This window comes from Erinaceus europaeus, chromosome 11 (assembly GCF_950295315.1).
Source record: "Erinaceus europaeus chromosome 11, mEriEur2.1, whole genome shotgun sequence".
NCBI lineage: Eukaryota > Metazoa > Chordata > Mammalia > Eulipotyphla > Erinaceidae > Erinaceus > Erinaceus europaeus.
Window position 1 is genome coordinate 105,615,435 of NC_080172.1, and position 14,315 is coordinate 105,629,749.

The 14,315-nt window shown below is 38.0% G+C and overlaps 1 protein-coding gene across 1 annotated transcript in view; it reads left to right on the forward strand.

Moving 5' to 3' along the window:
- Window positions 1–14,315, forward strand: part of SPATA1 (spermatogenesis associated 1) — a 53,822-nt gene that overhangs the window by 31,155 nt on the left and 8,352 nt on the right. Inside the window, exons 10-12 of the mRNA XM_060202258.1 lie at window positions 3,731–3,909; window positions 6,417–6,515; window positions 10,492–10,579. Of these exons, the coding sequence (XP_060058241.1) occupies window positions 3,731–3,909; window positions 6,417–6,515; window positions 10,492–10,579 (366 nt within the window). The remainder of the gene's footprint in view (window positions 1–3,730; window positions 3,910–6,416; window positions 6,516–10,491; window positions 10,580–14,315) is intronic.

Below are 14,315 nucleotides of genomic sequence, written 5' to 3' on the forward strand. Positions count from 1 at the left end.
ACTAAGGTAACAGAAGAAGAAATCCAGAAATCAGCTCCTTTTACAGCAGCAACAAAAACAATAAAATACCTAGTAATAAACCTAACCAAAGTGAAAGACTTCTTATGAAAATTAGGAGTCAGATTCAAGGAAATAGAAAAAGATACAAAGAAGTGGAAAGATATTCCATGTGCATGGGTTGGCAGAATTAACATCATCAAAATGAATATACTACCCAGAGCCACATACAATTTTAATGCATTCCCCATCAATATCCCATTCACTTCTTTTTTTTAGAAGAATAGAACAAAAGCTAAAAACAATATCCCTCTAGCCCTACTCCAAGGTATTTTTTTTGGGGGGGGAGGGGTCAGGGTTTATTTGGGTTGTTTCCTTACTTTCTCTTTCCCCCAACACACTGTGTATAGAAATGCAAAAAAAAAAAAAAAAAAGCCCCACACCTATGGACATCTAATCTTTGACAAAGGGGCTCAAGACTATTAAATGGGGAAAGCAGAGTCTCTTCAACAAATGGTGTTGGAAACAATGGGTTGAAACATGCAGAAGAATGAAACTGAACCACTGTATTTCACCAAATACAAAAGTAAATTCCAAGTGGATCAAGGACTTGGATGTTAGACCACAAACTATCAGATACTTAGAAGAAAATATTGGCAGAACACTTTTCCGAATAAATTTTAAAGACATCTTCAATGAAATGAATTCAATTACAAAGAAGACTAAGGCAAGTATAAAACTATTGGACTACATCAAATTAAAAAGCTTCTTCACAGCAAAAGAAACCACTACCCAAACCAAGAGACCCCTCACAGAATGGGAGAAGATCTTTACATGCCATACATCAGACAAGAGTTTAATAACCAACATATATAAAGAGCTTGCCAAACTCAACAACAAGACAACAAATAACCCCATCCAAAAGTGGGGGGAGGACATGGACAGAATATTCACCACAGAAGAGGTCCAAAAGGCTGAGAAACACATGAAAAAATGCTCCAAGTCTCTGATTGTCAGAGAAATGCAAATAAAGACAACAACGAGATACCACTTCACTCCTGTGAGAATGTCATACATCAGAAAATCTAACAGCAGCAAATGCTGGAGGTGTGGGGTCAAAGGAACCCTCCTACACTGCTGGTGGGAATGTCAGTTGGTCCAGCCTCTGTGGAGAACAGTCTGGAGAACTCTCAGAAGGCTAGAAATGGACCTCCCCTATGATCCTGCAATTCCTCTCCTGGGGATAGATCCTAAGGAACCCAACACATCCATCCAAAAAGATCTGTGTATACATATGTTCTTGGCAGCACAATTTGTAATAGCCAAAACCTGGAAGCAACCCAGGTGTCCAACAACAGATGAATGGCTGAGCAAGTTGTGGTCTATATACACAATGGAATACTACTCAGCTGTAAAAAATGGTGACTTCACCGTTTTCAGCCAATCTTGGATGGACCTTGGAAAATTCATGTTAAGTGAAATAAGTCAGAAACAGAACGATGAATATGGAATGATCTCACTCTCAGGCTGAAGTTGAAAAACAACATCAAAAAAGAAAACACAAAACCTGAAATGGAATTGGCGTATCGTACCAAAGTAAAAGACTCTGGGGTGGGTGGGTGGGGAGAATACAGGTCCAAGAAGGATTCAGAATACCTAGTGGGGGTTGTATTGTTATAAGGGAAACTGGGGAACATTATGCATGTACAAACCAATGTACTTACTGTTGAATGTAAAACATTAATTCCCCAATAAAAAAAAAAGAAAAAAATTAAAAAAAAAAAAAAGAAATGCAACCTTGTGACAATGACAATCCTGTAAACCAACAATTTCTCAATAAAGTAATACTGGAGTTGGAAAAAAAAGAAATGCAAAAAAAAAAAATGATACTTGCTTTGAACTCTGCCACTTACAGAAATCATTCATTGCTCCTAATAATATTTTCAGTTTGTATTATCAAAAAACAAACAAACTGGGCCTGGAGGGTAGATAGCTTAATGGTTATGCAAACAGATTCTCATGCCTGAGGCTCCAAAGTCCCAGAGTCTCAGTCCCCCGCACCCCCATAAGCCAGAGTTGAAGAGTGCTCTGGTTAAAAAAAAGGAAAAAAGAAAAACAATAACAACAACAAAAGGTAGTTTCTTTGTAATGAATTGGAAACAGTGTTGTGTCTGATGGAAATGGAAGAGATGAGCCAGGCTGAAGAATGTAGAACATAATGGTTTTAAAAACGTTAAATCACTTGTGAAACCCAAACTCTGTCTTGTATTTAAGGATTATAAGGGTTAAATGTATATGAGTGAGTAAATGGTTTAACTTTTTTTTTTTGTCTTTAGTTCTATAGGTTATAACTGAAGGTTATAAATAATGTCAGGAGATATTTATGACACACCTAGCTTATAACAGTAAAGTGTTGCTATGGAAGTGGAGTCAGTGAGTCAGTCTTGTACTATAAAAAGAACAATTGTATCAAACTAGTTTGACTAATAGACTAAAATCACAAGACCAATATTCTTGTACTAGAGTACATAGCCAAGTGATACTTCCTCTTTGTGGCTTACTCTTTCTGTTCACAAGAATGAGCTTCTATTTGTATTTTATAATGTCAATTGAAGTAAATGTGCATTAAATGTTAAATAAATTTCAGATGTTCATCATTATAAAGCACCACTCACTTGCTATTTCAGTAAGAATGCTTCAAAATGAAAGGCACCGACTACCAATCATAAAATATTTAATGATACCACTATATACCTCAATTGTCAGCATCATTTTAAGTGCTGAGGATATAGCAGTAAAGATGAAAGACATGCCTGGCCTTTACAAAGCTTCCTTCTAATGGGAGAAGAAAGACAATAAATAAATAAGACAATATCAGCTGCTAATCAGAGCTAAAAAGCCAACTTTTAAAAAGAGACAGTAGAGAATGATGGGGCAGGAGAGGAGAGATGCTTTAGTTAGGATTTCCTTTCTCTTTTCCTCCATTTCTCCCCCTCCCTCCCTCCCTCCTTCCCTTCTTTCTTTCCTTTCTTCCTTCCTTCCTTCCTTCCTTCCTTCCTTCCTTCCTTCCTTCCTTCCTTCCTTCCTTCCTTCCTTCCTTCCTTTTTCAGATAGAAAGTTAAGAGACAGAGATAGAAAGAAAGACACCACACCTCACAACACAGAAGCTTCCTTCCCTGTGGTGGGAGCCCGTTTTTAATTTCGAACTTGCATGACAAAGTAATCACTGTTCAGGTGAACTATCTTGCCAGTCCTCTAACTAGGATTTTTAAGAAAGGCATTTTTGAAGTGATACTAAGATTTAAGCAGTTAGGTGGTAGGCATGTAAAGAGATAAGGGGAAAATAGAAGACCAAAAGAAACACTAAATGTCAGGGCTCAGAGATAAAAATGAATTTTGACATTAAGGGCCTGAACTGAGATCATTTATGACTCGAGCATGATACAAAAGGAAGAATGTCGAGGGAAATAAAATTCAAACTCAATAAAGAACAGATAGATCCCAATTTAAAGAGAGTGAGTCTTATCCTTAAGTAAGATGGGAAGTCATTGAAGGACTTTTAAACTAGTAATAAAATATTTTAGAAGGATGATTGCTATATAGGGTAGACCTCTAAGGTCAAGAATGGAGGCAGAGAGTCTATTTGGGGAAAATGCATTTTTCTCTAGGTTTGTTTCTAAAATGAAAAGTCATGAGACTCAAAACTACTTTTTTTTTTTTTTTGGAGGGGTAGCTTCTGATGGTTGGAAGAAGAAGTACTTTGAAACAAAAAAAGTCACAGCTTCATTGGAGGAGGTTTTAACAAAACTCCGAGAAGACTTAGAACTTTACTATAAAAAATTACTCATGCAGCTTGAAGCCAGGGAGATCAAGATGAAACCCAGAAATCTGGCAAACATCTCAGACTCAAAGGTATTCATTCTATCAAAATGTTCCATTGAACACGTATGCTTTGTAATTATTAGTGTTATCGTGTGTTGATGGTTAGGGCTACAGATAACAAAACCTTGACCTAAAATGGCTTAAACACTAAGAGAATTTCCTTTGTGAATGCTTGGGAGATTCTATCAGTGCATTAATGCTGTCTTTAAGGAGCAAGGTGCTTCTGATATTTCCTTTTGATTACTTCACTGCTGGCTTCACTTTCGGATGAATTTTTCTTGAGGTGGCATAGAATTGCCAATGACAAGTAGGGCTGTATACCTCCAGAGCAAGAGGAATTCTCTCATCCTTCTGGAATATATAACATTTTCCTTTCTGGTGGGAGATCAACCAAGCTTACTCCTGAAATAATAATGACCAGAAAATGCAATGTGGCTGTATGGTAACTATTTAGACTAATTAGGATCTACCTCATTAACTAGGGTATGGTCACTTTCTTCAACTCTTTGAGGAAAAATAATGATTCTGTGATGAAATACAGTAGGGGGAACTAACTCTTCACTCATCACATTAATTTATTTTATTTGGAGCCGGGCAGTTATTAACAGCCATGAAATCTGAAGATACTGCTGTTTTAAATAAATCATCAAATTATATTCAATTTTGACACATTTTTATTGAGATCATCTTGAATCAGAGACATTGAGTTTATTTTCAGGTACATGAAGTTTATTTTTAATTGAACAATATCACTGTATAATTTAGCAAAAAGCAAAATATACAGGCTATTTACTGGCTTCATTTTTGTTGGTTGATCTCAAACATCTGGAAAGAGATTTTTTTTTTAAATTTTATTTATTTATTCCCTTTTGTTGTCCTTGTTGTTTTATTGTTGTAGTTATTATTGTTGTTGTCGTTGTTGGATAGGACAGAGAGAAATGGAGAGAGGAGGGGAAGACAGAGAGGAGGAGAGAAAGATAGACACCTGCAGACCTGCTTCACCACCTGTGAAGCGACTCCCCTGCAGGTGGGGAGCCGGGGTTCGAACTGGGATCCTTATGCCGGTCCTTGTGCTTTGCGCCACCTGCGCTTAACCCGCTGCGCTACAGCCCGACTCCCTGGAAAGAGATTTTTTAAAAAAATTTTATTTCTGTTTTTTATATTTATTTTCCCTTTTGTTGCCCTTGTTGTTTTTCATCGTTGTAGTTTTTATTGTTGATGTCGTCGTTGTTAGATAGGACAGAGAGAAGTGGAGAGAGAAGGGGAAGACAGAGAGGGGGAGAGAAAGATAGATACCTACAGACCTGCTTCACCGCCTGTGAAGCGACTCCACTGCAGGTGGGGAGCCAGGGGCTTGAACCGGGATCCTTAAGCCGGTCCTTGTGCTTTGCACGTGTGCTTAACCCACTGTGCTACCACCCGACTTCCTGGAAAGAGATTTTTACAAGTTAACTCAGCATGCATTTAACGTTAGACATGCTATGAATTAATAGTATATTGCTTTATTTTCCTCCCATATTAATTGAGATGTAATTGGCATATAATTGTATTAAATTGTGTAAAAATTGTATTAGTTTAAGGTGTATAGCATAATGATTTGGTCAATGTATGCATTGTGAAGTAAATATAACAATAGTTTTAATGAAAAATTCATCACCTCACAGTTACAATTATTTTTCCTCATAACAAGAACTTTCAAGATGCACATTCTTGGATAATATAGTAGTTGCCAAGAGACTTGCATTCAAGAGATCCCAAGTTCAGTCTCTCTACCATCAATGGCCAGAACTAAGTGGTAATCTGATCACAAAAATAAAAGCAAACAAAAAATATCTACACCCAAATTTCAAATATATAATACAACATCTTAATTATAATTTCTATATGGGATAGTATATTCTCAGAACTTATTTGTATTTTAGCTGAAAGTTTTGGGGTACATTTTGATTCAGTTCATCTGTTCCCCCATATCTCACCCCATCTCTGGAAACCATCAATTTGTTCTCTGTCATTAAGTGAAAAAGTTTGCGATTTTAGATATATTTATTGTAAAATCTGAATAGGTTCATAGCTGATAATTGAAAAAAAAAATCCTTACTTTTTTCCTAACTTTACTGCAGGGTCAACAGTTGACAGAATTGTTGTCTACACCTGGGCAAAATTTCCCTGCTCTATGTGACAGGTGTCTGCAAAATTCTCTCACTTCAATCCTGGGATGCCAAGACACTCCCCCAAACCCCCTATTCTGTTCCTTCCCCAGAGTCTCTCGCTTTGGTGCTATACACAGTAATATATACCTGTCATAGTAATAACTGTTGGCTTTTATGGTACTAATTAATAACTTTTATAAATATCTATGTACAACAGTAGTAAGAAGAAATCAATAATAATAACAACATACTCCAAAACACTACATTTACTTTATGGAATAGGTTATAGTTATAATTTGTTCTTTATAGTCTATAGTTATAAGGCAGTTAAAATATGTAATGTATAATTGTTATTCTAAATAAAACCTCTTTATATGTCCTACACAGAATTACCTTATAATTCAGATCACTGAGGTACAACATGCAATTGAACAACTTAAGAGAAAACTGGATAATGACAAAATAAAACTCTTAATAGAAGTCAAGGTAATTTGCATCTCTTCCAGTCAAATTATAACATTTATCCTGAAATAAAATATTTTGGCATGTTATTTGGCAGTATTAATAAAGGTACTAGGAATTGACTGTTTCTAAAATAGTTAACTTGACAATAAAGAGGATGAGTTTAAAAACTGCAAAAATAGCACTAAATTTTGTGAAAAGATGCCATGTTGTAAAAAGGGCAAAATTTCACTAAAAATTTAAAGGACTTTCAGTCAGTATGAAGTCTGAATGACTATCTTAAAGGAAGACAATTCTGTATCACTCACTCATAAATAAGACAAACAACTGAACTTTCTCACTGCTTTTGGATAGTTGTCTCTCTTTCTCTGAAAATACACACACACACACACACACACACACACACCCATAGGCCTCTACTAGATATTGTTTGCCTTAGTGCATTAATTATGACTCAGTTAAGTTTATCCCATAGCACCTCTGATATGGGAAGGGTCCTAGAAATACTTATTTGATAAAAATTGCAACTAATTAGTAGGTCATTGAAATAATCTCTGAAATATACATGCAATAAATAGCTCTTTGTTGAGAATACTCTGTTGAGTTACTAACAGGAATAAAGAATAGTTGTGTGAATGCTCTCATTTCATTATTAGAAATATTAGAAATAGTTCCTCAGAATGAATTCTTTATGGAAGTATCAATTCCTTTAATACTTTGTACAATAATGGAAATGATCCATGCCTTTACTGCCCAATATGTCAGCCTCTAGCTACATAAGGATATCAAGTATTTAAAAGGTAGTGACTGAGGAACTGAATTTTAAATGTTAGTAATTTTAATTTAAATAGCTACTTGTGGCAAGTGGCTACTATATTAGACTGCAACTCTTAAGTTATTTTCACTCGAAGTATTCTCAAAACTAAATCCTGACTTAGTACTGAAAAGATCAAACTTTAAAATACAGGATAAAAAAGCAAGAGAGAGGGATCAGATGGTGGCACACTCACTAGAGTACATGCAGTACCGCCATGCTCAAGGACCTGAGTTCAAATCCTTGGTCCCCATCTGCAAGAGGAAGCTTCACAAGCAGCAGAGTAGAGCTGCAGGTGTCCCTCTTTCTCTGTCTCCATCTCCATCTCTAGCTCTCTGTCTCATCCTCTCAAAAAACAAAACAAAACAACAACACCTCTGGGGAGCTGGGGAGTCATCTACAGGCACTGAGTCCCAAGTCCCAATGATAACCCTGCTGGCAAAGCAACAACAAACAGATATTTATAAGACAATATGACTTATTTGACATGCAGTTCTGACAGACTTTAAAATGTAATGTATTCAAAGAATAAAGACTGTGTATTCAGGGGGCCAGACAGTGGCACACACAGCACTAAGTGCAAGGATCCATGCAAGGATCCTGGTTCGAGCCCCTGGCTTGCCACCAGCAGGGGGGTGCGACACAAGTGACGAAGCAGGTCTACAGGTGTCTTTCTCTCCTCCCTCCACCTCTTTTTCTCCCCCCCACCTCCTCTCTCAATTTCTCTCTGTCCTGTCCAATAAAATGTGGAGCACGGGAAACGGTGGCAAGTAGCAGTGGATTTGTAGTGCCAGCACTGAGCACTAGCCATAACCCTGGAGGCAGAGAGAGAGAGAGAGAGAGAGAGAGAGAAAGAAAGAAAGAAAGAAAGAAAGAAAGAAAGAAAGAAAGAAAGAAAGAAAGAAAGAAAGGAGGAAGGTGTTCTCTGGCTAAATCAAAATGTGTTTTAGAATGAGTTTAATAAAAAAGTAATTAGAAAGGAAGGGAGGGAGGGAGGGAGAAAGGAAGGAAGGACGGACGGACGGAAGAAGACTGTGTATTCAAAAGATGCAGACAGCCTGTATGGAAACTTGTACACATATTAAGCATAGCTGTGTAGAGAAAGGAATAATAAAAATACCAGTCTTTAGCTTTCTCAATGCTCTTTTCTTATGAAAAACATGTACCCTCGTAAAAATCACTTACGAATGGTTTAAACCTAAGTTAGATTATCAGTTACAAAAGTAGGAAAGACGGGAGTCAGGTGGCAGCGGGTGGCACAACGTGCAAGGACCCGCGTAAGGATCCCGGTTCGAGCCCGGGCTCTCCACCTGCAGGGGAGTCGCTTCACAGGTGGTGAAGCAGGTCTGCAGGTGTGCCACGGAGAAGAGAGAGAGGGGGTCCGGAGTGAAGAGGGAACACAAATCTTTATTTGCACTGACACCTCAGAGTTGGGTGCTAGAGAAGCAGGTTGGGCCACGTGGAGGTAGCGAAAATGGCCTCCTCACGCAGTGACCTTTCCTGCGTCTGGACACCGAAGTGGAGCGCTGGCAAGAGAACAAGGTGAGGAAGAAGAAGGGCTTTTATAGGAGCAGCTTTCACGAGAATGGGAAGGGGGAGGAGTAACCATAGCACTCCAGGATAGGATGATAACTCTCGTGAGAATGGGAGGGGGGAGGAGTAACCAGAGCACTCCAAATATCGTGGGGAAATAGACAATGTCCTGAGGGTACAACATGGCGAAACAGGCACTCTGAGAATGTCCCAACTCTCGAGGGAACTAGCAGTAGCCTGAGGGGACAATATGGCAGATGTGACTGCATCTGCACAATTTCCCAGCATGCAGGTGTCTATCTTTCTCTCCTCTCCCCCTCTCTGTCTTCCCCTCCTCTCTCCATTTCTCTCTATCCTATCCAACAACAACGACATCAATAACAACAACAATAAAACAACAAGGACAACAAAAGGGAAAATAAATAAATATAATAAAAAAAAAATAATAAAAATATAAAGTAGAAGAGACAAAAAGAACCACGATTTTAGCTTATACAATGAGGGGTGGGAGGATGCTACATTTACTCACACTAAGTAGAAGACAAGAATATTTATTGATGATTTCCAACAATTTAGCTGAAATTGTAAAATTTGGAATTAGGGCACAGAAAACCAAACCTGAATCTCCTGCAACCACAAGATAGTATGGCCTAGGCAGTTCTGCTCCTGGTGTGATATAATATGAAAATCCTATAAAATTAACAGGTCCTTATATTAGGCTTGGGGTGAAGTATGAAATTCTTCAATCCTAACAGATGGGTAGGTGTAGATAGCAGTTACACTAGAGTTGATACACTTAGAAGAGTGATCACTGAAGGATAAATACTAGTATATTTATTAAATATTTATTCGATTTTGAAGTCAAATACCAAAATTAAATTTGGTATTTCTTGTTTGTTTTCTTTGTAAATTAAGAACAAAAGAGTTAGGGGCCTTCAAGACGCTCACTTGAGAGGGTGTTTGTTTTGCTAAGCTATATGCCTGTATTTGAACACACCCCTGCCCCCTGCACTGGGAGAAGTTTCATCTCTGTGGTACTTTCCCCTACCTCCCACTCTGTCAGCCCAAAGCAACTAAGCCCTGAAGGCCAAGGGAGATAAAACATCTTGAGGCTTGTGCAAAAAATAAAAATCTCACTCTTGCTCAATAGAATAGTCTAATTTTATTGTGTCTATGTATCAATGAAAGTGAATGTGTTCTAGCATCTCTAGAAGTAAATAAGAATGCTTATTAAAGAAGCTTGTGATTTACACATTAGCCACAGTGATTCAAAGTGAAAACACTGAAGGCAAATGAGAGAAGCAAATTAAAGTAGATCTAAAACCCATATTTATATGACAATTATATATTTTTAAAATATTTATTTATTCCCTTTTGTTGCCCTTGTTGTTGTAGTTATTATTGTTGTTGTTACTGATGTCGTCGTTGTTGGATAGGACAGAGAGAAATATAGAGAGGAGGGAAGACAGAGGGGGGAGAGAAAGACAGACATCTGCAGACCTGCTTCACCGCCTGTGAAGTGACTCCCCTGCAGGTGGGGAGCCGGTCCTTGTGCTTTCAGCCACCTGCACTTAGCCCACTGTATATAGCCCAACTGTGTATTTTTAGAAGGCTTAGGTGAAGATGATTTTTGAGAATTAATTCTCTTTACAGATGAGAAAACAAGCAGTCTCAGAATTACGCACACTGAAAGGTGACCTGACACAGAAGAAAATAACCACATCTTTCCCGTCTCAGATATGTACGTTAATTTAATACTTTTGTCATAAAACCTAAATAGATAGTTATATAATTAGATTTGTTTAATTGTTGTTCTTCCTAGCAATGCTTTCTACAAATTGTGTTTTATGTTTCTTCACTTTTGTTGCAAAATATTTTTGGAAATATTTTGTTTATTTTTAAGTTTAAAGATTGTTATAGATCATGTCATAGAGCTAAATTTTATTGTTTTCATTTAAGTAGTATTATATAGCCAATATGACTGTAAAATTCAGTTATAAATAAAAGTAGCTTGCATAAATGCAGAACATTTGCTTGTTCATAAAGACTCCATATGAGAGAAAGTTTAGTTTTTTCATATTTATAAGTTTCTAGTATTTCTTGTATTACTGATTTAATCTTAGTGAGTTCCTTAACTGTCAGAAAAGCTCATCACATTTCCATACCTGTTTGGTAACTGTGGCTGGTCTTACTCTACCATAAATAAAAGTATAAGTAAGAAATTAATGGGCAGGAGTAGAGAGCATAATGGTTATGAAAAGAGACTCTCATGCCAGAGGCTCCAAAGTCCCAGATTCAAAACCCCCCCACACACACACACACCATCAACAACACCATAAACCAGAGCTGAGAAATGCTCTGGTTAAAATAAATAAAGGCTGGGTTGGAAGAATTAACATCATCAAAATGAATATACTACCCAGAGCCATCTACAAATTTAATGCTATCCCCATTAAGATCCCAAGCACATTTTTTAGGAGACTAGAACAAATGCTACAAATGTTTATCTGGAACCAGAAAAGACCTAGAATTGCCAAAACAATCTTGAGAAAAAATAACATAACCGGAGGCATCACACTCCCAGATCTCAAACTGCATTATAGGGCCATTGTCATCAAAACAGCTTGGTACTGGAACATGAATAGACACACTGACCAGTGGAATAGAATTGAGAGCCCAGAAGTGAGCCCCCACACCTATGGACATCTAATCTTTGACAAAGGGGCCCAGACTATTACATGGGGAAAGCAGAGTCTCTTCAACAAATGGTGTTGGAAACAATGGGTTGAAACATGCAGAAGAATGAAACTGAACCACTGTATTTCACCGAATACAAAAGTAAATTCCAAGAGAATCAAGGACTTGGATGTTAGACCACAAACTATCAGATGCTTAGAGGAAAATATTGGCAGAACTCTTTTCCGAATAAATTTCAAAGACATCTTCAATGAAATGAATTCAATTACAAAGAAGACTAAGGCAAGTATAAACCTGTTGGACTACATCAAATTAAAAAGCTTCTTCACAGCAAAAGAAACCACTACCCAAACCAAGAGACCCCTCACAGAATGGGAGAAGATCTTTACATGCCATACATCAGACAAGAGTTTAATAACCAACATATATAAAGAGCTTGCCAAACTCAACAACAAGACAACAAATAACCCCATCCAAAAGTGGGGGGAGGACATGGACAGAATATTCACCACAGAAGAGGTCCAAAAGGCCAAGAAATACATGGAAAAATGCTCCAAGTCTCTGATTGTCAGAGAAATGCAAATAAAGACAACAATGAGATACCACTTCACTCCTGTGAGAATGTCATACATCAGAAAATCTAACAGCAGCAAATGCTGGAGAGGGTGTGGGGTCAAAGGAAACCTCCTACACTGCTGGTGGGAATGCAAATTGGTCCAGCCTCTGTGGAGAACAGTCTGGAGAACTCTCAGAAGGCTAGAAATGGACCTCCCCTATGATCCTGCAATTCCTCTCCTGGGGATAGATCCTAAGGAACCCAACACAACCATCCAAAAAGACCTGTGTACACATATGTTCTTGGCAGCACAATTTGTAATAGCCAAAACCTAGAAGCAACCCAGGTGTTCAACAACAGATGAGTGGCTGAGCAAGTTGTGGTCTATATACACAATGGAATACTACTCAGCAGTAAAAAATGGTGACTTCACCGTTTTCAGCCAATCTTGGTTGGACCTTGAAAAATTCATGTTAAGTGAAATAATTCAGAAACAGAAGGATGAATATGGGATGATCTCACTCTCAGGCAGAAGTTGAAAAATAAGATCAGAAAAAAAAAAAGAAAACACAAGTCGAACCTGAAATGGAATTGTTGTATTGCACCAAAGTAAAAGACTCTGGGGTGGGTGGGTGGGGAGAATACAGGTCCAAGAAGGATTCAGAATACCTAGTGGGGGTTGTATTGTTATATGGGAAACTGGGGAATGTTATGCATGTACAAACTATTGTATTTACTGTTGAATGTAAAACATTAATTCCCCAGTAAAGAAATTAAAAAAAATTTTAAAAAAGCAGAAATGCTGAAAAGAAAAATAAATCAAGGCAGGCAGGCTTTGGGTGTTGGGAAGTTGAGCACCGGGTTAAGTGCACAGAGGACAAAGCCGAAGAACCTGCACGAGTGTCTAGACTCGAGCCCTCGCTCCACACATGGAGGGGGAGTGGGGGTCACTCATAAGCGGTGAGGCAGGTCTGCAGGTGTCTATCTCTCTTCTTCCCTCTCTATCTCCCCCTCCTCTCTCAGTTTCTCTCTGCCCTAACTGATAAAAATGGGGGGGGGGAATGGCCTCCGGGAACAGTGGATTTGTGTTCCTGGCACAGAGCCCTAGCAATAACCCTGGAGGGAAAAAAAAATAAGTATTATGATAACGTGACTAAATCATCAATTATTATAATTTTCAAGGAGAGAAATATATGGGTTAGGCAGGATTCATCTAAGTTCAGGGTTTTAGAAATTTAACCTAGATACTCATAGGAACATAAGTGCAACATAATATGCTTTTAAAAATATTTTATTTTAATTGTTATTTATTTATTTTGCCTCCAGGGCCATTGCTGGGGCTCGGTGCCCACACTAAAAATAATTTTATTTATTTTGATGAGAGAATTACAAATAGAAAGTTATAAAGGGAGGGAGGGTAGGAGGGACAGACAGACAGAGCTCAGCTCTGGCGTATGGTGTTGCTGGGGATTCAACCTGTGACCTTAGAGCCTCAGGAATAAAAAAATCTCCTGCAGAGCCATTATGCTGTCTCCCTGTTCTGCAATATGCTGTTCTTAACTGCCTTGAAAAAGAGAACATCGAATTCTGTACATTCAGTAAAGTTCTTTGCATAAAATTTCTTTTTAAGAAAGAGAAATTAGTTGAGAAATATGTCTTTAGACATCTAGAAGTAAAATGCAGATATTGAAAAAAAAAAAAAAACCTCTTTGTTGGTATTCTTCATAGTGGCTTGGTCCCCTTCCCCCCCATCTCTAGTTGATTGTGGTTTAGTCCTGCTAGTTTGGCGGGCCGCTTGTCCCCGCCCCAGGAAGGTACCCCCACAGAGTTCCAGAGTGACAGAGTTGGAGAGTTCTTGGCGCCTCTGCGGGGAAGGAGGCAGGAGAGTTCTGTTTAGTGATTAGTTTGGGTTAGTTTATGAATCGTTGTTCCTGAATAAAGAAATACAGCTTCCCTGCCCAGCCGTGTGTCTTCGAGTCTCTGTCTACCGCCACCATGCTAGCCTGGCCAGCTGGAGCCTCCGAAAATAAACAACACCTCTTGGCAAGAATACTAGTTAATAAATGAATTCTAGATGTCTATAAATGAAAGAATATTAGTAATTGAAAAGACATATGATAATGAATGGAGGCAGGTTTAACCTCCAGCTATTTTTCTCTTGTAAAATTTCTTTTTTTATACTTATTTTATTTATTTATTCCCTTTTGTTGCCCTTGTTTTTTTT